This window comes from Mizuhopecten yessoensis, unplaced genomic scaffold, assembly GCF_002113885.1.
Source record: "Mizuhopecten yessoensis strain PY_sf001 unplaced genomic scaffold, ASM211388v2 scaffold10225, whole genome shotgun sequence".
NCBI classification, from domain to species: Eukaryota; Metazoa; Mollusca; class Bivalvia; order Pectinida; family Pectinidae; genus Mizuhopecten; species Mizuhopecten yessoensis.
In genome coordinates this window covers 1,418,628-1,445,225 of record NW_018408440.1, presented here as the reverse complement: position 1 = coordinate 1,445,225, position 26,598 = coordinate 1,418,628, and the positions used below count along the sequence as shown (strand labels likewise).

Genomic DNA, 26,598 nt, shown 5'->3' with positions numbered 1-26,598 from the left:
TATCGATGTACAAATTATATTGTAAATAAGTTGGATTTGATTACTTCTTTACTTCCTTTTCTTAATGTTACACAAAAATTAAATATTATATAACACTTTAAAGTTGGAACCTTAATTAGAACTGACCGCCGGATACTTCAGTCATTATTTACTTGATCACAGCTATAATAAGCTGAAAAAATAAAGTATTTCTCCAAGTGGCATTTTCTCAGATATTAAATAAACAGTCATCAGTATGGAAAACAAAATATTAAGTCTGCTGCAATAATTTTGATTTAATGACATTTTTTCTGATATCTTGATCGAAATAAGAAACCAACTCTGATTTTCGCGCCAATCGCGGGCAAGCTTTGGATTATCGTTCTTGATCTGATCGCCTCGAGGTGTCGTTGCCAGCATCCGCCATATGTAATGGAGAAACTGTCACCGATGTCAACATTGTGATATCCTCTAGGAAAATGACTTACGATTTACCGAGTGTGTCCTATTTGGCATTATACGTTGTGTCCATGCACATTGTCAGCAGTAACTCTCGGAGTTCGACCGGGGCTAATCATTGGAGGCTCAACGCAGACGAGGGGAAAGTAGTCCAAGCTGAGGATTCAGACAGTGACGGATTCGCAGATAATGGGTTATTGAATATACTTACACGTAAAGTAACTGCAAATGGCGAATGGAGAGTGGAAGACGAACAAAAACAAATACCTTGTGACACAATATCAGAAAAAACAGACAGGTATACATTACAAAACGTGATGTCAGGGTCTATTCATAAGTTTCACTTTTAGGCCACTGATTAAAGTTTAATAATCAGATGAATTAAGAAGATTCGGTACATGGTTTGTAGGGTTTAGCTTCTTTAAACAGATAAGGTAATTTAGGACGTGCAATTTTGTTCAAAATGTAGGCGTGTGTAATAGAGGCAGCATGCAATCGGATAAAGGTACTGAAGCACCAGCATATCTGCCAGGCTTAAATAGTCGGTGTAACAGGAATTTGAAGGAAAGAGAATAATGTATGCACAGGTACTAGCCTCGTCTGTCAATACACCTATAATATAATCAGGGTTGCTAGCTCCGTCATCCCCATAGTAAAATGACCGGTTCTAGAAAGAATGCGATTTTGTCATATTAAATCGTTCATAGTTAGTATGACGCTGGGAGCAGTCTAGATTGACAGGAAAATATTTTTTTCTTTTATTTGATGTATGATTTGCCAAATATCATGCAGTATAATTTTCGGTAGACTTCATGAGACATTGAAAAATGGTCGGATTTCAGTCGGTCAGACACTGTGCTGTCCATGGTTATGACATGCTAAATCCCTAGTGGGTAGCACAAAACATATGACATGTGCGCTATTCAATGTCGGTACAGTGTTTCTATGATAGAAAACAAACTTATTTGTATGATAGGTAATGGCTTAATATTATCATGTGATGTCGGGACACCCAATTCCAGTTTTCAAGCTGGTCAGGCTGACGATCGGAAATCTGAACAGAGCCTGCCATTTTCTCTTAACTTTTGTGACCTCAACACTGATTGGCTTCTAAATTTAACAGACCAATTAGCACTGAGGTCACAAAAGCAACCTTGATTATATTATAGGTGTACTGACAGATGAGGCTAGTACCCGTGGTGTATGTGCTTCCACCAGGGATCGAACCCGCAATCCCTAGGTTCCTAGCTATAGGTAAAGGGGAATTCCCTCTAGCTCGAAGTTAGAAGGTGACCAACATCCAAGTGTACAATTAAAATCTACCTCGCTACTCCCCATTTTTAAAAGTGTTCGCCCTCGAACACCTCAACCCAGGTTTTAACTCCCTGTCATCACAGGGAGGGCCAGTGACACCATTTGTAACAGGAAAGAGAATAGTGTGCTTCAACTCGGGATCAAACCCACTATCCCTAAGTTCCTAGTCGGTCGCTCTACCACTGAGCTAAAGAGAAATTAACTCTAGCTCGAAACTAGAAGGCGACCTTAATCATATATATGTACAATTAAAATCTGCAACAATAGCTAAATTTGACTATATAGTCAAATAAGAAAAAACACGCCAGTACTGGTCGTAATTATCTTGTGCACATCGATTAAAGTGTTGACCTTACAGGTGAGTTGGTGAAATGAAGATTTCTAAAAACTTAATTTTCATTCATTTGTTAAATTCCATCATTGTGTTTTTCCTCAGTCAACATACATCACTTATTAGTAATAAACTAGGGTGTGTCTATTCAATATGGCGTCTGCTTTGTTGGTGTTACCAAAGATAAGCATACCGATAGGGGTGGAATTAAAAAGATATGTTAACAGTTCCTAAGGGTTTGTTGAAGTAGAGATCTACTGGTCCTGTTTGAAGTGCACTGGTCCTGATAACAAGGGCTGCAGGCCCAAGCGAGCACCAAAGGTACTTGATACGTCTTCTTATACCCCACCAGAAATTTTTAAATATATTTTTTAAAATATCTATGTTACAAGCATTGAGTGTACACTTGACAAAGGGAAACCGAAACCTGGGTTGTAAATAGTTGTGTCCTCGGGGCGAAGACTTATAAAAATGAGGGAAGAATGTTGTGAAACTGGACTGGGTCAATTGTTCATGATAGTAGCTCAATTGGTAGTGTCCTTTTAGAATTACGAAGGTCCTGGGTTGTAACTCTTGTTGCATGACAGGTAAACCAGTTGTTGTGCTTAACTCTTCATTTTAAATGTTATTACTTATTAGTGAAAACAACTAACAGACACTGATACTGAAATGCTTTTATTAATCCCTCGCACCTGAAGTTCGAGGGGATATAGGATTCCGCCCATACATATATATGTTACACTCTTTGTCATCGCTATAGCAACTTCATTTCTCGAAGGAATTTTAGAAACTTCATTTAAGTCTTTGGTATGGCGGCAATGCTTTGAACAAGGTCGCGTTTCAGGTTTCTACATTGAAGGTCAAGGTCACTAGCTAAATATTTTTATAACAACTTTGTCATTGCTCCAGACACTTCATTTCTTAAAGGAATTTCATGAAACTTCATACAAATGCTTAGTATGACAATATCTTCAACAAGTACTTGTTTTGGGTAGCTGCGTTGAAGGTCAAGGTCACTGTTATTATTTTAAAGAAAACTTTGTCATCGCCCTAGCAACTTCATTACTAAACAAAATCTCATGAAACTTCATACAAGTGTTAAGTATGACAATACCTTGAACAATTTGTGTTTTGGGTTACTGCGTTGAAGGTCAGGGTCACTGTTACTATTTTTAGAAAAACTTTGTCATCGCTCTATTGACTTCATTCCTCAACGGAATTTCATGAAACTTGATACAATTGTTTGCCATGACAATACCTTCAACAGATGCAGTCTCAAGAGCAGTTACTGTTACATCATTGAGTTTTCTATTCATTTCCTCATGTACATATGACACACAATGTGTAAATGCAACGGGATTTGTATCACTTGTGATGCCTTGTTTAAAATTAATTTTCTCTTTTAATGGTTGATGAATTTATTTTGTTTGTAGAACTTCTTCAGGTTCCATAGAAAGTAAACCTCCTCCTGAAAAAAAAAAGCTGACTTGTGGAAAACCAGTAAATTATACTCAATATGACCATTTACGAGGAATTGCCAACAGGAATGAACATAGCCACATCCCCGAGCCTGAGGTTGCTATGATGTTTCGGAGAAAGGGTAGTAAAACTTCAGAAATAGATATGACTGAACTGGAGGAAAGACTAAAGAAATCCAAGAAAGATGTAAGACAATTGTTGAAAATGTGGACAGTAAAAAAGACATGGTAACTGGGTCCATTTTAATTTCTAATTTTCATTTCTAGTTGATGTACTGCAGTTCTGGTAATGTCTGAACTAAGGCTTATGAAGACGTCATTTTTCACTACATCTTTGTCTTTACTGTAATCTTGATATTTTGCAAAACAGAATATTTCAGATTGCTGTAGATGAAATTCAAGTAAGCTATACTATTCTATTGAACCCTTTATAGGGTTATAGACACTAACTTATTTTGATAAGTAGTCCATCGGACTAGTCAAACAGATTATTTGCTAGTCCTATGTCAGTGTAACTAGTCCACAGTTTCCTTAAGAAAACACCTCAAGCACCAAACAACAGTAATTGACTGTTGGGGACATAAAATAACTACTGACATTAAGATAAAGTGAGGTTTAGGAAAATGTTGACAGTTATGCAGTATAACCGTCTTTAAAGCAGTTTTTTGAAAACATTATTTTTTGGTTATAATACATCCATTCATTCAAATGATATTGCATTGTGATACCATTTATTAGCTCACCGGGTCCGAAGGACCAAGGTGAGCTTATGTCATACTGTGGCGTCCGTCGTCTGTCCTTCAACAATTTCTTTTAAAAGACTTATTCTTCTTAAGAACTGATTGCAATGTAATTAAATTTGACTGGAAGCATCCCTTGGTGGTGTAGATTCAAAATTGTACAAATGGTTGGGCTGACCCCCCAGGGGGCTGATGGGTGGGGCCAAAAAGGGTTATTTGGCTATATTGCTTTAAGCGACTTCTCTGGAACGAAGAGATTGATATCAACCCTATTTGACTTGAAGCATCCAGAGGTGGTGGGGATTCAAAATTGTACAATTGGTGGGGCTGACCCCCCAGGGGGCTGAGGGCGAGGCCAAAAGGAGCAATTTGGCTATATTGCTAAAAACGACTTCTTCTGTAGAACTATAGCATGGATATCTATCATATTTGGTCGGAAACATTCATGGGAGGCAGGGGTTCAAAATTGTACAAATGGTGGGGCTGACCACCCAGGCTAAGGGGTGGGGCCAAAAAAATGTATTACTTGGGAATGGTTGAGATCCCAACCATATATACAATTACTGAGTATGAAGAAAAGAACGCACATTCGCTTCCAGGATGGCCCTAGGGTATGGCCCCACCCTTGGAGACATAGTCCCTGGGCCATAATTTTAAAACAGTTGAGATCCCCACCCCAAAACTATGTATACAAATGCTGGGCATAAAGAGACGATTGCAGTCACAATATTATAATAGACCCTGGGGTCTGACAGGGACCTACTTTCTTAGTCCCCACCCTATAACCATATATACAATTGCTGAGTTTAAAGAGATGAATGCAAACATACTTCCAGGATGGCTTTGGGGACTGCCCCACCCTTGGAGACTTAACCCCTGGGTCTTAACTTTGAAATGGTTAAGATCCCCACCCCAAAACTATATATACAGTTTTTGGGCATAAAGAGACAAATGCAGTCATGATATTAGAATTGACCCCAGGGTCTGCCCCACCCTTGCAGACTTAACCTCTGGGTCATAATTTTGAAACAGTTGAGATCCCCACCCCAAATCTATATATACAAATGCTGGGCAAAAAGAGACAAATACAGTCATGATATTAGAATTGATCCAGGGGTCCAGCCACAACCCTAGGGACCTAGTTTCTGAGTCACAGCTTGGAAACAGTTGAGATCCCCAAACCATAACCTTACATAAAACTGCTGGGCATGAAAAATCTAATACAGACATGCTACAAGGATTGGCCTTGGGGTCTGGCATGTTCCAATGGATCTCATTTTGAGAATATTTTGCCATGATTGCTTAGATATCCATGTGAGCAATACAGGCCCTCTGGGCCTCTTGTTTTTACATGTCTAAAGGACCAGTTTAGGTTAGATGATTCACTAGTCCTTGCTGTAATCTACCAGTCTTGGTCTACTGTTAGTGTTGAACACTAACCTTGCCTAACTGAATTGACTGTTTATCTTCATTGGCACTGTTGTATGCATTACAATTTACAGGAATGGTCTGCTTGTCATCACAATTACTGATTTAATAATAATATATATATATTGTCCTGTAAATAAGAGATAGTTAAAAGTTTGCTGTTTTTCACAAATATCACAGTATGCCATACATTGTATGTGTCTGATTAACTTCTGTTGTTTCTTTCCAGAAACCTAAGTCTGTGCAGACTCACAGTCAAATAGGAAACTTTTGGAGAATAAAAGGCAACAGTCTGTTTGCTATAGAGTGCTTCCGCAAGGCATTGTCTATATCCCCCAATAATCCAGAGGTTTTACTCTACCTAGCCCGTGTCCTTTTTAACCTACAGTATTTAGACGATGCCATATTCCTTACACGACGCTCGCTGGTGATGCAGCAGCCGAACAATGAGAACTCATGGCTCCAACACTACACACTCGGGGAGATACTCAAGGCCTACGGACACTATCAGGAGGCCACCCTCCACTTCAGACATGCATTAGACTTGAACCCTGGCTACCAACCCGCAGAGGCCCACCTGCGAGAGATGGATGGGACGCCCAACCCCTCTGTCACACAGTACACACTATTTATCATCTTATTTCTTGTGCTTGGTGTTATATTCGGAGTTATCACTTCTATAGAAGCCAACTTCGAGGACAGCAATGAAGTAAAAACACAACGGCATTTCAACCGAGCCATGGCCATGCGATCAATTAAGCTTGGGATAAACCCACGACTTATCAGGATGAGGAAAATGAACTGCTAGATATTAGACACTTTTAACGATAATTCTATTTTTTGGCTGATAAAGATTGACTTAAATAGCTTTACTTAATCAAATGAAACAATTTTAAATCCAGTAGTTGATTAAAGATAGTTCTAGGGCAAAACGTAATTAGAAAGAGGTTATATCAAATCCAGTTTAAGTGGAAATTTAGTTGTGCATTCTCAATAATGTTGGAGAATAATGGATAAACAATTCATCTCTTTCAAACAAAGCAAATATGTACATTCATGCTGTTCAAGATTATTTTGATGGTTGCTGATATCAATTAATAGTAGCTATATAATTTTTAATGTTATAATTTTCAATTTTTGGCAGTAACAAACTTAAAATCACATCTAGTCTCCAAAATATTACCTGTTGTTGTTTTAAGCTATATTACTGAACCAAATAAATACTTTTAGTATCATCAAATACCACTGTTACTTTTAGCAGAGTTATTTCCCTTTTCTAACTGGAAATTTGGGTATGAAACTTATTTGATAAGTTTTTGCATATTTTATGATTTGTTATTTTTCAAAGTTTTAAAGTTTTTAATTTATATGAATTATAATCAAAAAATGTTTTATGGCATATAACATGAGCCAGTAAAATCTCTTGCATTGGGAAAACAGGTCAACTTCAATTTTACTTTTGAGGATTATTTTGTGGTACTGTCATTTATAATGTCATTCACAATACTCCAGAGGGTTACACTCAGTTACGCTCTCTGCACCCCTGGGACATGTCTTGGCAAAATTGAGAAGGCTCCGTCTGCACCATCTTGTATAGATGAGACAAGTACTTGGATCCTTTGATATACATCAAAAGAATCTGTACGTCGTGTCAATTTGAAGGCAGGTCTTATTTCTCTGTAATCTGCAAAGGACGGGTATCGGCCTAGCAGTTAGTAATATTTTTTTACCCAAGACCAATCAAATAGTTTGCAGCATGCCTTGCAATTTTTGCCAAGACAAATTCCAAGGGTGCAGATATAGTGTGTAGAGCAGCAGTGATTGATGTAAACAAATAGCAGTACATGTATAAAATGTTTTCTGGACTTACAACTGTAATATAAGATTCTGGACTTACAACTGTAATATAAGATTCTGGACTTACAACTGTAATATAAGTTTCTGGACTTACAACTGTAATATAAGTTATGTTGGTAGGTAATTCTTGCTTGAAACAGGCTGAATGAATTAAAAACATGCCTAACAAGCCTGATTTCCACTTTTTAAAGGAATTTTTAAAATGTTTTGTTTTAATAGGAGTATCTAAGACAAGAATACACCTCTATCCCCCATGGATTTTAACTGATGTGCATATTCAATAGAATATTTGTGTTATACAGTTATGCTTACTTATCATGATAAAGTATGATATGGGGCACTGCATATATTTGAGAAAACAAGATTTCTATTTCCAAAAACTAAATAAAATAGACAAAACATAAAATATATTCCCTGCATACGTACCCTAGTGTTTTTGTTGCTGAAACAATAAACACATATGATATAACTTGGCCTGATATTTTATAATGAGTATTTAATTACAGTGTGCTGAGGAATATATCAGCTGTATGTAAGAATGTTGTTGATAAGGCCCAGGACTTAGTAGGGGGATACAAATATTCGTTTTCTGTAAAATATTAAGTAGGGCACATATGTTGGGAAAGTCTATTTGTACCTATGTATTATGAATGCACTAGTTAGACATATACAAAAAAACAAAGTATTGGTGTGTTTTTTTCATTGCTCGAGATTACCGGCCTGTTATAAGCCCTTTTTACTGTTTCTATGTTTAAAAGGATATTTGGAGTTTTACGTTTTAAGTTTTTTTGTTGTTTTTTTATTCTCTAGAGTCTTCCAACCTTTGATAAAAGCTCAACGATTTGGCTTTTATTGTCTAGGAAACAGTTGCATTAAGATTATTTATATATTCATAAATACTTACATTAGGTTCTTTACAAACTTTGGAAACATTGCGCATTATATAACTTGTGTAATACAAAACCTTGATATTTTAAATATTATATAACTTGTTAGTAATACAAACTTATTGAGTTTCATATAACTTGTAAGGTATACAAAATTTGATTTAATGAGTTTTATATAAATGATTATTATACAAACTTCAATTGGTATACTGTTATGTTTTTGTGAGAAATTTATTTCATATTTATTTGCAAGGAAACTCAGTGAAAAATACAATGTTGTGCATATGTATTTCAATTCTATTGATAGTCGGGGTTTTTTGTTAGATATTTTCAGTCTATTCCTGAACATCATTTCTTAAACTCTTGACCACTTGCATTTTAAAGAGACATTGTGAGTTCTCAAATAGTTTGCAAGTCCCAACCGAAAAGCATGAGTCCCAAAAATCACTGATAATTAATATAAATATTGAAATAGCAACTTGTCATTTGTGAATTCTAGTATTCAAAAGTATAATCACAGGCATTGTTCAGGAAATTAAGTTCACACAAAAATAAGGGGAATGACATGTTACACAAACTTTGATGGTGAAGTTATATAACTTGTATGATAGAAATACATTGTTAAAATTAGGATCTGATCTGCCAAGTATCTGTTAAAATGTTATTTAAATACAGCAATATCTGTATTAAAATGTTTACAATGTAATGCCAAACATTGGAAAGATCTATGTACAAATTCTGAGTTACAGTGCATCCTGTGTAGCCCGTCTATTTCAAGCACCTGCTTGCCTACAAAACCAAACCTGAGGTCAGAAAATGTGTTCTATAAAGTTGATATTAAGAAAGCTAACATTTAAGTGTAGCAGATGTAACCATGAACAAGTTATAATCTGTTTTTCCTAAAGAGTGGTTTGTTATATATATACATGCGTTGCTCTTCCTGTGCCTGTTGTATGAGATTGTAGGGTTTTTCACTGATTTATAATATACTTACAAAATATATCTTACAAATTAAATTTTGTTTGTCATACAGAAATGTGTATCTTTAAACGAGGTGTATTCTTGTTCCTGTAACCATAAATTTGTGCTTCCGTTTATGGTAGAACTACCCGTCGGCCAAAGAATGTCTGTTGCCCTCCCTGTTAGAATAGAGTTATCCTCCTTGTTATGTTGAGTTATTTCCCTTATACAGTAGTACAGTAGAGATACTTCGGTGTTCAGCTGGTACTTTAAGGGAAGCTGTATATGAATGGTGCCAAGTGTCACTTTTTAAAACTTACTATAGTCCAACTGATAGTGGACATGATATTAAACAATTCAATGAACATAAAATTCGTTTGTATCTTTTTTAGGTCACCTGAGCTTTGCTCAAGTGACCTATTCTAATTGCTTTTTGTCCGTCGTCGTCGTCGTCCGTCATGCGTAAACTTTTTACATTTTCAACTTCTTCTCAAGAACCAATGGATGGATTTTTTCAAACTTGGTCAGAATCATCTTTGGTAGACGAGGCTACAAAATTGTAAAATTGGGATTCCTACCCCAACCCCTGGGGCCAGGGCGGGGCCCCAAAGGGAAAATTAACCAATATTTCAAAAATCTTCTTCTCCAGACTCGGAGGTACTACAGTTATTTTCTCTGCATGGGAGGATAGATTATCAGGGGCTTTACCTAAATTGTAAATTTTAGGAACCCCTAGCTATTCGTTCTCCCTTGGGGAGGGGGTAAAGTTTACTAAAGTTTATTAGCTCACCTGGTCCAAAGGACCAAAGTGAGCTTATGCCATACTGTGGCGTCCGTTAGTCAACAATTTCTTTAAACATCTTCTTAACCACTGATTGGAATTCAACTAAATTTGACTTGAAGCATCCCTAGGTGGTGGGGATTCAAAATTGTACAAATGGTGGGGCTGACCCCCCAGGGGGCTTAGGGCGGGGCCAAATGGAGTCAATTTGGCTTTATTGCTTTAAGCGACTTCTTCTCTGGAACCAAGAGGTGGATATCAACCATATTTGACTGAAAGCATCCCTAGGTGGTGGTGATTCAAAATTGTACAAATGGTGGGGCTGACCCCACCCTATAACCATATATACAATTGCTGAGTTTAAAGAGATGAATGCACATAAGCTTCCAGGATGGCCTTGGTGTCTGCCCCACCCTTGGAGTGTTAACCCCTGTGTCATAACTTTGAAATGGTTAAAATCCCCACCCCAAATTATATATACAATTGTTGGGCATAAAGAGAGGAATGCAGTCATGATATTATAATTGATTCTGGGGTCTGGCCTCACCCCTAGGGACCTAGTTTCTGAGTCACAGCTTGGAAGCAGTTGAGATCCCCATCCCATAACCATACAGTAAATTGCTGGGCATAAAAAACCTAATACAGATATGCTACAAGGATTGGCCTTGGGGTCTGGCATATTCCCTTGGATCTCATTTGGAGAATATTTTGCCATGATTGCTTAGATATCCAGGTGAGCGATACAGGACCTCTGGGCCTCTTGTATAGGGAAATAACACTTTTGGGTATATTTTAACAACTTTCTGTAGGAAATTATTTTTACTTGGTGAGAATTATCCTTGGAGGAAGCTGGTTTTAAATTGTAAAATTGAGATTCCTACCCCAACCCGCAGGGCACCAAATGGAAAATTAACCAATATTAGACTCAGAGGTACTGCATGAAGAAAAAAATTATCAGGGGCTTTATTTAAATCATAAATTTCAGGACCCCTGAGCTATCCGTTCTCCCTTGGGGAGGGGATAAAGTTTACTATAGTTTATATAGGGAAATAACACTTTTGGGTATGTTTTATCCATTTTCAGCAGAAAAATACTCAAACTTAGTCAGAATCATCTTTGGTGAATAAGAGTATTACTATGTAAAATTAGGATCCTGCCTGATCCCCAGGGGCTAGGGCGGGCCCCAAAGATAGATTTACCAATATTTTCAAATTCTTATCCTTTGATGATATGACAAGTATTGTATTTCACTTAGTTTACAATGCTGATTTCCACATCACATCTAAACAATAAAATAAAGCTACCAGTACCTATAATAAAATAAAGCTACCAGTACCTATAATATAACTCAGGTGACCGCTAAGGCCCTTGAGCCTCTTGTTTTACCAAGCTGTCTCCACTTACGACCAAGACATGGCACAGGCTTTATAACTGTATCTGTATCTGTGTTGATATACTTAAGTTGACTTAAATTCTGGAGATAGCACTCAGGGAGGGGGTATGCTGCACAAGTCAGATATTTGTAGTCTATCTTTGAAATTTTCCAAATCATCCGCCACAACACAATATTCGTCTGAACTGTTCCAGTAGTCCTTAACTGAGATAACTAAAGATAATATAAATGGTGCGTTGTGATTTATGCATAAAATAGTAATCGGTGACACCCATATCGTCAGTTAATGGGACGTATATATAGTATCCCCTGCTCAACAAGTTGGCGGGGGATATATATAGACGCAGGGTCCATCTGTCCATGCACCTGGTTAAGAAGAACTGCTCTCATACTAGCATCAATTTTGTATCTAGGGGTATTCTTCTGGATACATATTTCTGATGTTGATTTTGACCTATATATTTACGCTTCGTTGACTTGGTTACAAAGAATTGCTGTTATCTTCATGCAAGGTAAAAGAAGAATTGCTCTCATCTATATCTTGCCTACTATAAGTGATATGTTGATTAAATTTGACATCAATTGTGTATCTAGGCAGACCAGGAATTTTCTACTTAATGCATATTGCGGATGCTGATTTTGACCTATATTTTACGCTTCATGTGTTTAATGACTTTTGCACTGCGTGCATGGGATATCGATGACAGCGTCTTCTTGTTGAATCTTCAGTTATATATCATGTGACATGGCCCATTGTCTTTCGCCTGAGATCGAAGTTCTGTAACTTGGTCAGATACTAGGTAAGGATGATTAGGGTTAACAGCTCGGGTCAATTAACTACGTGCTTTCATATGCATAATGTGTGCGTGTATGTTGGAGGCAGGTATGTTGTCCTTGGAAACCTTGAAGCCAATTAAAGGTTCTCCTCCTTGAGATTTTAAACGTCGAACATCTCCCAGTCTTCCTGGTTATGGCCCACAGACAGGCATTCAGCTGCCCCTGACCTTTTAGAAGGAGCTTGTAGACGTCACAATTAACTGCCACTTCTCTTGTACCATGTCAAACATCAGGCCGCCTTCTCGGAGAACAGAACGATGGTCCCTCTGGCACTCTCACCAATGTTAAATTGGCCATCATCAGGAAACCAGACAAGTGTGCCAGTCCAACAATAAAACGGACAGGCAATCTGCGACTGCAGTTCGGTAATTCTGCTAACCATACACGATAACCTCTTGCTCAAATCCAAGTTTTTATTAACGCAAAATAAGGGAGTACTTGACACTGTGGACCAGGCCATGAGCCCATCTATCATTTCAACCAGCAGATACGTTACTGTCATGACATCATACGGAAGGAACAGTCTACAAAACATTAGCCCCCTCTTTCAACATTCAACTTCATCACCACAAGGTATTGGCCAACTCGAACCGAGTACACCTATGTATTCCTGCTACATGTACTGCGACCGATATCATCAATGCTTCTCAAAAAGTAGCAACAGACTGCCCTAACTTTCGGTATCGTATATTGGAGCGAAGGTTGTTATCCGGGCCTCTATCACAAGCGCCGAAGTTGCGTGTTAAGGATTTGTGTAGCAAACGAGTCAATAAAGACCAATGGTTTCAAAAGGCAATGTCTAATTATAATTTGGCTACCGTTTGTGTCAAATTCCGAACGTAACTAATCCCGATCCGAGCATTTATGATCTGCCAGATGCAGAGGACTGCTAACATTTCCGTATCTTTATTCAACACGGAATGCAATAACTATATAGGTGTCGTTTCGGGCCAAAAACGATATATAATAACGCGTTAAAAAGTAACGTGTTACAATGTTAAATGCACTGGCCAATCAGAGAAATCGTTTCATAGTTGATGCTTTTGATATTTAAAATAAATATAAATGTTATGACTAATTATATTAAAAAAAACCAGACAATTACCCATTTCCACATCATATGTTTCTTTTAAGTAATGTGGCAATTGGTTATTGTCTGGGTTTTTTTTTCAATATAGATAAACAAATCTTCATTTAATTGAAATAAAATATGGCAGTTTTGATATATAAATAACATTTCCAGAGCCTTAACAGTGGTGTCGGAACGCAATTTAGAATGTTTATAAATGATTTGCAGGAAATGCCCTATTTTTTGGAAACTTCAAAAAGTCATATTTTTTATTTGTTTTTTCCGATTGCCTTCGTTAGGTAATACAAACAACTATGAACCAAATCATATTTCACTACAAAGTGTGGTTAAAATCAGTTTATTAACTTTTGAAAAAGACATTTAAACAAAAGTTATTGGGACAGATGACGGACGTAAGGCGGGCTGTTGGGAATTTGATCGCCGAGGAAGATGCAGATTATTTCTTGTCAATTTTGAAAGACATGTCTTCTGATGTGGAAAAACAGCTCGGATGATTCAGGCACACATTAAACATTGATTATTTCATACTTGGAAATAATTTTAAAATATAACGTTATGTTTGATAAGATAAAATTAGCTCTATACAAGGTGTAAAATACTCTTAATTCCTCCCCGAATCAGTTCGCATCTCTACTATGTTCTTCCCTGGCCACTTTCTATGCTATCCCAAGAGCAGGAAAATTGAAAACACGAAAAAATCGGCCGACAGGGACGAAAGCTCATTTGGCACAGCATTTTAGATGTACATGTGCAGTGTGTGTGCTGCAACTTTCACATGCATAATATTAGCATTGATATGAAGATGAAAAGGCACGAGCAGTCAATTATTCCGAAGCAACTATAATCCAACAGGTAATTATGTGCCGTCAATCCGATCGTGTGTAGGCACAAGATGTGTATGAGCCTAAACGGTCACCTGAGGATATTGGTAATGCCTGATAGGCCTATGGGGCCGCCTGTAAAGTAAAACAACAGTGTACAGTATTCAGGACCCTATGAGGAACGTTTGAAACACACTTTCTTGTCAATGCAGACGTTTTTTTTTATGAAGATACGCACTACATGTGCAATATACTCTACATTTATCAGGAGAAATCCTCAGGATCCCATCATTTTTCCACCAATGTAGGTTCTTTCTCTTTTCCTGCCTTTTCTGTCTCATTCTACATGTCTGTAGTCCGCAAAACACTAATTATGTGTTGAATCAGGGACGTATATACTGTCCCTGGTTGAATAGACTTCAAGTCCAACTTATAAATAACTATAAAAAGGACAAAAACTATCAGTTATGTTAACGTTGAATAGAATCTTAACAATTATTCAATGACTAGAACCATATACAAATAACCTTCGATTTTTTTAAAAATGCAAACCATATCCCTTAACGACAACTAAACGGAAACGCTGCACTTCATAAATATTACATATGAATACTTATTGAGATCTGTGAAGGACAAATCGTGGATTTCATACACGTATTGAACCAGTGGATACCTTACTAAACCACCTAATTTATATTGGTAATCACCAGATTTCACACTTATATAATACATATATACAATACATGTTGTCCAACATCCTCGTGAACCTGGCAACTTTAATAATTGCATACAACATAATTCATTATCACAATGATACACACTTATCTGCCGTTCCTACCTCTTTCTTTTACATTATCATTCCTTTAAGGATTCCAATCAAGTTTATGTTCCTTTTATGTGATAATTTTATTTTCATACAGGAATTGTAATGAAGAAACGATCGAGAAAGCAAAAATGATTATTTGAAGTTCCTTAAAAAATAGGGCATTTCCTGAAATATGCAGTTGAAATATAATTAGGTTCTGCTATCATATCACGATTACCTCTGAATATTTAAATACAGTGAACAGGTTTTGAATCGTCTTATTACTAGGCGGTCGGCCTATGCATGTTGCCAGGGATGCAACTACACATCCCTGATTTTGCTGATCATGAGTTTTCGATATCGGTCAACTGTGTCTGAATGTTGGCAGAGTTTCATTGGTTGACAAATCCTCTATTTACCCATACTTCCGCAGTTAAAATAGGTCTATTTATTCGTACACATTTTAAAGTTTATATGGCACATTTTACTCATTTCTATGTATAAGTATGCACTTTTATAATCATTGTTTTAGATGTTCTATAATTTACGTACAGCATTTCTATTTTACAAAATTTTAAATTCTTACACAGCGAACTATTTTCCTCATATCAGTAGACATTCAGACAACATGGCCGCCTCCATGATGAAACTGGCCGGTTTGGTTTTGCTTGCTGCTATTTGCAGTGTAAATGCAAATAAAAGGACATTGATTTTGGTAGATAATTGGTCAATCAGGGAAACACATTCTGTCTTCTTCAAGTCTCTAAGGGGTAAGCATTATTTCACTCTGAGTGTATATATTTGTCGCAGTCGCCGGGGACCTGCCGGCTCCTGCCACGTCAACATTTCATAATATACTTTGTATTGCTCTACGGCAAAACTTTTTAACCTCGAACATACAAAACAATCAAAAACACATTGATTATTACATTTTGAACGATTTTACGTAGCCTTCCCTGCACATAATTTCCTCCTAAGGTTTGTGCAACTGCTGCTACCGCTAGTAACAGTAAGGGGAGGTAAATCGTGACTTGAGAACCCAACGCTGAGATTTTTTGATTTTTTTTGTGCATCTATTTGTACAGTCCCGTGCCAAGTTAAAGGTCACAAATGTTTTCCCCTGTATCATGTCCAGCTCACTCTTAGTCTACTGGTTGGACTATATATGACGATAAACACCGGTACCTGTAACAGGAGAGGAAAAATGCACGGCCAGACCGGGGTTCGAACCCGAAACCATACTGCCATAAACATATGGTGAAGTTTTAGGAAAATTGACAATTATCAATCAATATTTTATGAATTTTAAGCAGTTTTTTAAATTTTATAAAAGGATTATATTCTTCTTTTATAATCATATTTTTCACAAGTCCAAATTAAAGGACCAGTAAAGTTAGGTGATTCACTAGTCTTTGCTGAAATCTACAAGTCCAGGACTAGCGGACTAGTGTTAGAGTCGACCCCTGCATAGACCCCACTGTTGAGAAGACTAGTGCTATTAATATTATATAAATAATATCTATAGGTAGGTGGAGATCCAACGTCCAGTCAACGGTAGTCTCCATAAAGATCAGCAAAGTTCAGCATATATATCCCAGTTGATGGATTCTTTAAATAGAATTTACAAGTCTGGCCATATAAGTAATTGTGGTGCCTGCAGGACACCGCAACTTGTACCTTAGGGATGTTTTGAAAATTGTGTTTTGTTCTGATAACGGTTTGGTTGGGTTTAGTATTGTTTAACGTCCTATCAACAGCTATTGTCATTTAAGTACGGCCAGCACTGGATTAAACTTGCTGATATCCCAGTTGATGTTGGCATGGTCATCTCTTCTCATAAATAATATCTGTTCTTACAAAATCTTGAGGCAACATATGTAGATGAATTATAAAGATCTCATGACTGATTGAAATGAAAAATGAGGTTGAGACTTGAGGGGACATATGTTATATATATATAAAATTGTGTCAGTCTCTATTGTGAACTTTTACAGATCAAGGATTTGAGCTAACTTTCAAGACTGCTGATGATGGAAGTTTGGCCTTGGTGAAGTTTGGCGAGTTTTTGTACGACAATCTTATCATCTTCTCTCCATCAGTCGAAGGTATGTGTTCTCTGTAATACACAAATAGGACCCATAATATACATATTTTGGTGCATACTTAGATACAGATAAAAAAATATTTCAAGCACTACTTTCTTCATTAACAACTTTGGTAATATAAAATTAATATATTAATATTAATAATCTTTGCATAATAAATTTTCAAACATGTGTTTGCTATATGAATTAAATTGAGTGCACTGTTTTGGTCCTGCATCATGGATGAATCATGGTTTGTAATGTTTACAGTGCATACTTTTAACAATATCAATCAACCAGAATGTTGTTCTGTTACAGAATTCGGAGGAACTATGGATGTGGCAGCCATAACCAACTTCATTGACGGTGGAGGAAATGTTCTAGTGGCTGGAAGCTCCAACATTGGTACGTTGTCACGGACTCTTGACTATTATTCTTGGTTTGTGGACGTTGTCATGCAAATGTATGAATTTGTTTCAAACATTAGTTGTCGGAACATCCTGTTCTTCTTCATAGAATCTCAACAATCATTGATTGTTGTGCAAAAAGATATATGAAAATTAAATTAAATTTAAACATGTGGAAATACAGAAACCGTTCATTCTGATAACCTCTGCTTTGTTCATGGGTTTGCGGGTAATGTGAGATCACAAGTAAAATATATGCAAATAACAAATTCATTACATGAAGATTTACAATATCCCAATTTGTCATACAAGTTTGCTACATTCTAGCTGGTGTTATTGTATGTTGGTATGATTTATGAATTTTCACTGTTTACTTTGCAGGTGATCCTCTGAGAGAGCTGGCTACAGAATGTGGTTTGGAGTTTGATGAAGAGAAGTCCACAGTTATTGACCATTTGAATTACGATGCTCTCGACCAGGGCAAGGTATTTACATCCATAATCTTGTATTGAACAAAGGCAGTCTAGCTATAGGTATATGTTTAGTTTAGAGCCATCTTATTGATTTTCGTCATATCTAATAGAAGGGGATGTACATTTCTACTAGCAGATGCAGTGATGCAAAGATTATGTTTTCAATAGTTACTCTGAAAATAATGGCTGGGTTAGTAGAATTGTTCAAAATCTACATGTGGGCTACTACTTTCAATTTTTTGAAATTGAATACCTTATTGAAGATATGTCATTACAAGTTAAAATACTGCATTATTTAGAAGAAAAAAACATTGCTAGTTTTAAATAACATAATAGAGATCAGCAATATTTCAATTTTGTATTTTATATATTTCATTTAATGATACCTATTGCATTCCAAGAGAGAAGTTTTTTTAACCAACAACTAAAGAGGCAGCAAGACCATTCTTGTTTCTGATGAATTATTTTATTATAATATATTGGTATTTTGCTTTTAGATCAGATGTATTGTCCATATTTATGCTATTTAAGATAAACTTAATCAAATACTCGGCCGGTGTTATCAGTAGAATTAACTAAACAAATATTGGGCCTATGTTGTAGCACACCTTGATTGTGGCAGATCCCAAGAACTTGTTGGATGCTCCCATGATCGTAGGAACCAAAGCCACATCTCCACTCCTCTTCAGAGGTGTAGGGTAAGTGCCTAGGGTACTGGAAGCTTGTTTATATAGTGTAGTAGAACTGAAAAGGGAAGACCTATGCATGACCCAGCATCTTAATATGTAATACGATTAGAGTATTTTCATTGCAATGATTAATGTGTTAGATTTAAATACAGAAAATTGTTTTTAATTTATGGTGTATAAGTCAACTGTATACCAGGAAATGTTCGCCCCTTGACAGTAAAATCCATTTTCGCCCAATATTAAATTCTTCCTTCACATATAATTACTATGTACATTATGATAATGTTATTTAAAAATATTCTTTGTAATGATAAATTTGCCCTTATCACAGACAGTGAAAAAGCAAAAGTTAAACTGCAGCGAAAACCTCCATGTATTCAGTATCGGGCATAGACAATTATTTGACAATATTTACACAGCTATTTCAGATTCGTTACCACCATCATATCAACTCTGATATTAACTTTTGTCTATTTCTATGTTACAGTATGATCGCTGACCCAGAGAACCCACTGGTGTTGAATGTACTACATGCATCCTCTACAGCCTATTCTTTCAACCCTGACGCCAAGATTGAGGATGTAAGTATCATAGATAAAGCAGAGCTTCGACAAATCTTTCTATAAAGAGGTACATCAATGGCAATTGTAAGGGTTTGTGAACATTTGTTTTTGTGTGTAGATACCAATATGAAAGTAGATGTTTCTAAAGAGATATTAGATTTTGCTATCAAGGTCAGCTTGACAACCGAAGGCAAATTCTGCTCAGTACTCAACACTACAGTGGTATGGACTTTTAGGGACAGGTGTATTTGACATATGTTTCTCAAAACGAATCTCAAAAATTCAGGAAAAATTCCATTTTACTTCGGAAATGGCTAAATGTCAAGAGTCGACTGAAAACAATTCGTGTCTATTTTGTAGTATCCTCATGCTGTGGGAAGCAGTACTCTGTTGGTGGCCGCCCTCCAGGCGAGGAACAATGCACGAGTCATGTTTGTAGGATCCCTAGACTTCTTCAGTGACGAATTCTTCACCTCCGCTGTACATCATGCCATTACCAACAAAAAGTGAGTGCTCATTTTCACCTTCAAGGGAGATAATCACTGCTATATAAGTTAAAATAAATTTCTTCACCAAGGCAATAAGAAAATAAACTCATACTACATCTAGTTAATACTCCCACATTTGAACTTCTAGCAATTATGATTAGTGATTGGTTGTTAAATTACTTAATACTAGTTACCAGTTTAATTATCCAAGGATCATAAAACAATCTTTAAACATAAATAATTTATAGTTAGGCTAGTTTGATAAACTTGATAACCAGCAGCCGTATCTTGAAATCATTTTTCTAACTATAAAAAAAAAACATTTTTTACCCCACATGCATTATACAATCATGTTTGTCACCCCCATTTCTGTTTATAAAATGGGTTTGTAGTTAGGAAAAACATTTAAATTATGGTTAAACTACAAGTGACTTATTGTTTTACATCTACTATTTGACAGGTTTGAGAAGTCGGGTAATGAGCAGCTGTCTATGAACCTTGCCCAGTGGGTGTTCAAGGAGAAGGGCGTGCTTCGTGTGGGAACTGTCAAACACAACAAGAAGGGCGAGTCACAACCACCATTAGCCTACACTGTGTTTGAGGAAGTGGTGAGGCTAATATAATCTAACTTTGTTATCATACATTGTAGGGGTGTCACAATACGCTTTGAGTGCATTCAGATATCAGGATATATATATTTAAATACAGAAGGAATGTAGTATGATACATATCCAATTATATTGTCAAATGACAAAAAGATGCTCAATTAATAATAAAAAACATTATTGTCAGGAATGTATCAAACTGATTCATGTCTCATGTAAATCACACAGATTTAAGATTTTCATTTAACAATCCATGGAATATGATATCTTAACTGATTCCCACTGCTAGTAATAAATGGTGGTTCATGGTAATTAGCTTCTGTTGTAATGTGAAGTAATTTGCGATTTAAACATGTAGCTAATATATTAAAAAATGCTTTCAATTTTTTTTGCAATACAGCAATATTTATTTCTGTATTGCGGTATAATGCAGTTTACACAACTATTGTTTTCTGATATATTGTGACCGCCCATAATATATATTTAATGTCGCTGAAAGGATGAGACTTTTTCTCTATGTTTGAACTAGTGGGGAGGATGGTAGAAACTTCTGGTTATAATATACTACTGAATGATGTTGTACACAATAGGTGGGGTGAGGCCACACTACCAGTATTGTGATATATTGATTGTGATAGCCCAACCAGCTTTAGGCCTCATTAGGGCCCCGTATCGGAGATACGGGTGCCCTATAGTAATCACTCTGTCTGTCTGACTGTCTGTCTGTCTGTCCGACCACAAATTTTGTTCCTGGCTGATAACTTTAGTATTTATTGACCGATGTACATGAAACTTGGTCAAGATGTTCAGTTCCCAAAAATACCCATTGAGGTAAAAAGTCAAGGTCAAAGGTTAGGTCATGAGGTTCAAAGGTCAAGGTCAAATTTTACATCTTTTCACTGATGAACATTTTGTTATGACAATATGAAGCAAAGTTGATCAGAATTAAACAAGGAGTCAATTGACCAAAGGTCAAGGTCACTGGGTCAAAGGTGAAGGTTAAATTTTGTACCTTTTCCCTGATGAACATTTTGTTATGACATTATGAAGCAATGTTGTTCAGAACTTAACACAGAGTCAACTGACCTTAGGTCCAGGTTACGGGGTCCAAAGGGTCAAGGTCAAGTTTTGTATTTTTTACTGATTTACATTTTGTTATGATATTAAGAAGCACAGTTGGTCGGAATTAAAGAATAAGTCAACTGACCAAAGATCAGGGTCACTGGGTTAATGGTCAAGGTCATTTGGGTCCAAAGGTCAAAGACAAAGTGGATCTCTGACTTTGACCCTGGCTCTTGATGGAGGAGGTATATAAGGTGAAATAAAACAAATCAAAGCTAACAAATGAGTATTGCACCGGTATTTACATTTCTGTTAGCCCAGCAAATATGGAGGTGGAAGGAAACAAGACTCACATCATGTAAAATGTATATTTTGCTTCCTTGCGATTCTTTTTGAAGTCCAAATGTCAAACGTCAAGCTCAGATATATGGGCAGATTGCTTCTTGATGATTATGGGGGATAGATTGCCACAAGACGGGGCCCTTACTGACCTGTCAGTGTTCTAGTTGTCTGTATCTTACATTGATTTTACTTTGGTGACAACCTAAAAAGTCCTGTAAATAAGCCAGGTATAGCTGACACGATCAAGATGAAGTGAGCTTCAAAACATGTGATGTGGTGAAATGTATTTATATTCAATTCTTTAGTAAACCATGCCCTGATGTTACTTGTGTGTTTGTTTGGCAGGAGTACTCCATTGGTATTGAGGAGCTGAAGGGAGGACAGTGGAAACCATTTGACCACAAGGATGTCCAGCTGGAGTTTGTACGCATTGACCCGTTTGTTAGGACCCTGCTGACAAGCAAGAGTAAGTAACATGGAAACTCAACTGGTGTATCAGGAATCGTATATCAAAAACAGCCACCTTAAAAATCTTGTTGTGGTAAGGATTTGAAAGCCTGACTATCACCTCACCAATGTACATCTTGAATAGAAAGTCCTATCATAACCGGATCTGTAAGGCATGTAATTGGTCCTCAATGAAAATTTTAAATTAAATCTTGTTACCACTATTTTGACTGCATTATGACTCAAAAACAAAGCTTTTTATGTCAGCAGACATTAATCTTAAATATGATATGAAATGACTTGCTGATCAGAGAAATATGTTACGACTTGCAATGAAGCATGTATTACGTTGATGTCTGGTTTCTAACCTGGCAGTCGCAGGATCTTTGTGAGACTGGTACATCTTTAAGTCTTTCAGTTGTCATTTGTTAATAAGTTTCAGGGTAAGTGTCAGTAATGAAACTTCCCTCTCTGTTTCAGATGGTTTGTTTGGTGTAACCTTCAAACTGCCCGACGTTTATGGAGTTTACCAGTTCCGTGTAGACTACAACAGAATAGGATTCACTCACCTGTACAGTACAACACAGGTAAGATTTAGCAGGACTGCTCTAGATCTGTGGTCAACTACAGAATCTTACAATGTAGATACATGTCTGTTACCCATTGCCTGAATGAAACCTGAATACTTTGTCTTATTTATTTACTATTTTGTCTCCCTATAGGATGGGGTAAGGGGGAGGGAGGATGTGGCATAATGTGTGACCCATATACGTCTTGCCCAATCGGAATTCATTGTCAGGACTCGTACTATATATAGGTTAAGGATGGCAATAACTGGATGACCTCATATTTCAAGGTCAAGGCCACATGGTCTTTTTATGTCAAACAAGGGTTAATTTATGTCTCCCTGACTTTTTTTTAAGTCTTTAAGAACTGATTTGGATTGAATTTAATTAACAATATTTATCCTGTTGTTTCATATGTTTGATATTACATTTCATGTATAACAAGGAAAACATATGATCAACTTAAATACTAGAATACACAGTATAAAAAACTTGTCTATTTTCCAACTGTCAGTGCTAAAATTCGTTTGTTTTTTTGCAGGTGTCTGTGCGGCCACTAGAACACACCCAGTATGAACGGTTTATTCCGTCGGCCTTTCCCTATTATGCTAGCGCATTCTCAATGATGGCAGGAGTCTTTATATTCAGCTTGGTTTTCCTCCATTTTAATGATTCACCAAAGGAGAAGAAGGAATAACACACATTCACACTTCAAAGAAGAGGAAACCATAGCATTCATTGAATTAATTGTACCAAAGGGAAAAAAGGAACATATCTTAGACAAAAAGTTGATAACATTTAGAATAAATTATTATTAAGACAAGTAATTTCTGTTTAGGAGATACCTTTCAATAATGGTATTAAAAGGGATGCATGTCTGGCATAACAACATTAGATATATATAGACATTGTTTTCTCTTAGTGTTGAATTCTTAATGTTTACTAATTATCAAACATGAAGTTGTGAATGGAAAACAAAGTCTCAAATCATTCCATACCTCATTTATGCTGTTGTACTTTTGTATTGGAGCAAGAAATCCTAAAATTAAAAGACAAAATTTAAAAAAAACGTGTTTGTTTTAATTAGAGACCTGCATTCTGAAGGGTCATCCTAAAAAGTGTTTGCAGTTTCCTATTAAACTGATATTTTTTCATTAGGTAGGTGGTAGGTAATTATCTTCAAGTTTTAGAAATCTCATATTTCTATATACAACCCTAAGTTTCAGTAAATTTTCAGCATGAAAGAAAAGTTTACCAAAATCTAAGAAGTCGGTCGGGAAACTGCAAACATTTCTTTTAAGGGTGGCTGTATAATATGTCCACATTTTCTTTCCGCTCAATAACTTAATTGAATATTATCACATCTTGATAAAATAGGCCAACATGTTCCAAGACTAAAGTTAAGTTTAATCGGTGCATAATTAGTCTAACCCCGGGACCCAAGTGGGTAGGGGCATCAGAATAGATGTATAGGTTTGCACTTCATCCTAACATCCATCTGAAACATTGGTTCAGATCATTTCTCCTGTACTATTTAGCCTGAAGTTACCAGATCATGTCTCCTATACTATTTAGCCTGAAGTTACCAGATCATGTCTCCTATACTATTTAGCCTGAAGTTACCAGATCATGTCTCCTATACTATTTAGCCTGAAGTTACCAGATCATGTCTCCTATACTATTTAGCCTGAAGTTACCAGATCATGTCTCCTATACTATTTAGCCTGAAGTTACCAGATCATGTCTCCTATACTATTTAGCCTGAAGTTACCAGATCATGTCTCCTATACTATTTAGCCTGAAGTTACCAGTTGGGGTATGCAAGCACATATTTCGGATGGCAGAGTACGAGAAGTAGGTCACTGTGAGTCACTTTGACCTTCAATTTTGAAAAAGTTTGTCTAGGCATGTGCTCCAAATTTGGGATACATGTACGTTGGTATGTAAGTACAACTTGAGATGGTGGGGTGCAGAGCAACAGAAATGCTGTGAGCTATGCTTAGACCTTTGAAAGAGTTTGGCCGAGCCGTATGTTCTATAAGTATTTACCCTGGAGTAACCAGATTTTGCATGCAAGTACGTCAGTAAAATGCTGCAAACAAGCGCTGATTAACCAGAGGACTTGGGTCATGTTGACTAAAATGCTAGGGTGACTGGCTATCATGGTTTTTGAGGTCACATGGTCACTATAATACTGTAAAACATCATCGTTTACAATTAGTAACTAATAGGGCTTTATACTAGCATGCTGGGTTAAAAGGCTATCAACTTTGATCATACAATGACCGTGACCAACATTCAATACCAACTGGACAAATGTCTCGAAACCGTGAAACGATTCTTCTGAATAACGAAGATACTTCAGAATAATGTTTGGCCAATAGCATGCTGGGATGAAGGGCTAACAAGTTATTTCAAATACTTAACCTTGATTACTGCTTAACTTATTGTTTAATTCATCGATCAAAAAGTATTGGAGGGATCTTTATCAAATTTCAAACGAAGGTTTTCCATGGTCCCTACTTACGCGTTTCAAATTTTAGGACTGATCGGAACACCAAGATGACTGAAAGGTGGCCATCTTGAATTTTGAGATTCTAAAGTAGTTAAGTGTAATTTCTCAGAAAACAAGGCAGGGATCTTTCTGAAATTTCACATGAAGGTTCCCCACAGCCCTGAGCTACGATTAAAAAGTTTCAGGACTGATCAGAACACCAAGAAGACTGAAAGGCAGCCATCTTGAATTTTGAGATTTAAAATTAGAAAGTGATATTTCTTAGGTGCTTGAGGGATCTTTCTCAAAATTCACATGAAGGTTCCCCATGGTTCATAGAATGTTATGCCACGGACTTAGATATTCTAATTCCGTGGTTATGCATATCAAATTTCTGGACTGATCAGAAAACCACAATGGCTGACAGGTGGCCATGTTAAATTTGGACATTTAAAGTGTTATAGTGCTACTTCTCAGAAAGTACTGGAGTGACCTTTTTATAAGTTCACATGTAGGTTGCCAATGCTCTGTCATCGTACACACAGGGGCATGGATCGCTTTACTTGTAATATAAAAAAAAATAGGGGTCTCCTATACTAATATATATATATTAGTATAGGAGACCCCTATTTTTTTTTATTACAAGTAAAGCGATCCATGCCCCTGTGATCGTACATGTTGTATTTTGAGAGTAATTGGGAAAACAGGAGGACCACCAGACAGCAGTCTTGTGTTCCGACATTTTATTTTTGTTATCTCTGTTTCTAAAGAAGTCCTGGACACATTTTTTAATCAGATTTCAAATGTTCGATTTTCATGGGTCCTTACAAGATGTGCATGTTTAATTTTTAGGCTGATCAGATAACAAAAAGGTCGCCTGGCAGCCATCTTGGATTTCGACAGTTCAACATTTTTCTCGCTATTTTCCGAAGAAGTTCCAGACAGATCATTATCCTGTGAATTTGAAATTAAGGATTTCCTTGTTACACATTTAATATTATGCTTGTAAATAGGCCAAACAACAACCTCACTTTGAAAAAACGATGGCAGTTTTGATCAATAGTTACCACAAGTTGTATTTACTTAACACATGACTAAATCCAACAGATAAGAGTAAAGACCAGTGTTACACGGACCCCATAGACCCTCTGGGATATTTTGTTTGGCGGTATAAGAAAGCACTTTTGAGCACCTCGGATAATAGAATTTTTGACTTCG

The 26,598-nt window shown here is 36.6% G+C and overlaps 2 protein-coding genes across 2 annotated transcripts; both read left to right on the top strand.

The window, feature by feature from the left end:
* The first annotated feature begins 378 nt into the window (after window positions 1–378).
* On the top strand, window positions 379–9,799 carry LOC110459786 (tetratricopeptide repeat protein 17-like). The gene is made up of 3 exons (XM_021512223.1): window positions 379–736; window positions 3,517–3,748; window positions 5,959–9,799. The coding sequence occupies exons 1-3, from the start codon at window positions 459–461 to the stop codon at window positions 6,535–6,537; spliced, it is 1,089 nt and encodes a 362-aa protein (XP_021367898.1). The 5' UTR covers window positions 379–458; the 3' UTR covers window positions 6,538–9,799.
* Window positions 9,800–15,754: 5,955 nt separating this feature from the next.
* Window positions 15,755–23,955, top strand: LOC110459788 (dolichyl-diphosphooligosaccharide--protein glycosyltransferase 48 kDa subunit-like). The gene is made up of 11 exons (XM_021512226.1): window positions 15,755–15,930; window positions 17,155–17,265; window positions 17,563–17,649; window positions 18,033–18,136; window positions 18,728–18,822; window positions 19,301–19,394; window positions 19,737–19,882; window positions 20,325–20,472; window positions 22,219–22,339; window positions 22,801–22,907; window positions 23,428–23,955. The coding sequence occupies exons 1-11, from the start codon at window positions 15,789–15,791 to the stop codon at window positions 23,581–23,583; spliced, it is 1,311 nt and encodes a 436-aa protein (XP_021367901.1). The 5' UTR covers window positions 15,755–15,788; the 3' UTR covers window positions 23,584–23,955.
* The last annotated feature ends 2,643 nt before the right edge of the window (window positions 23,956–26,598 follow it).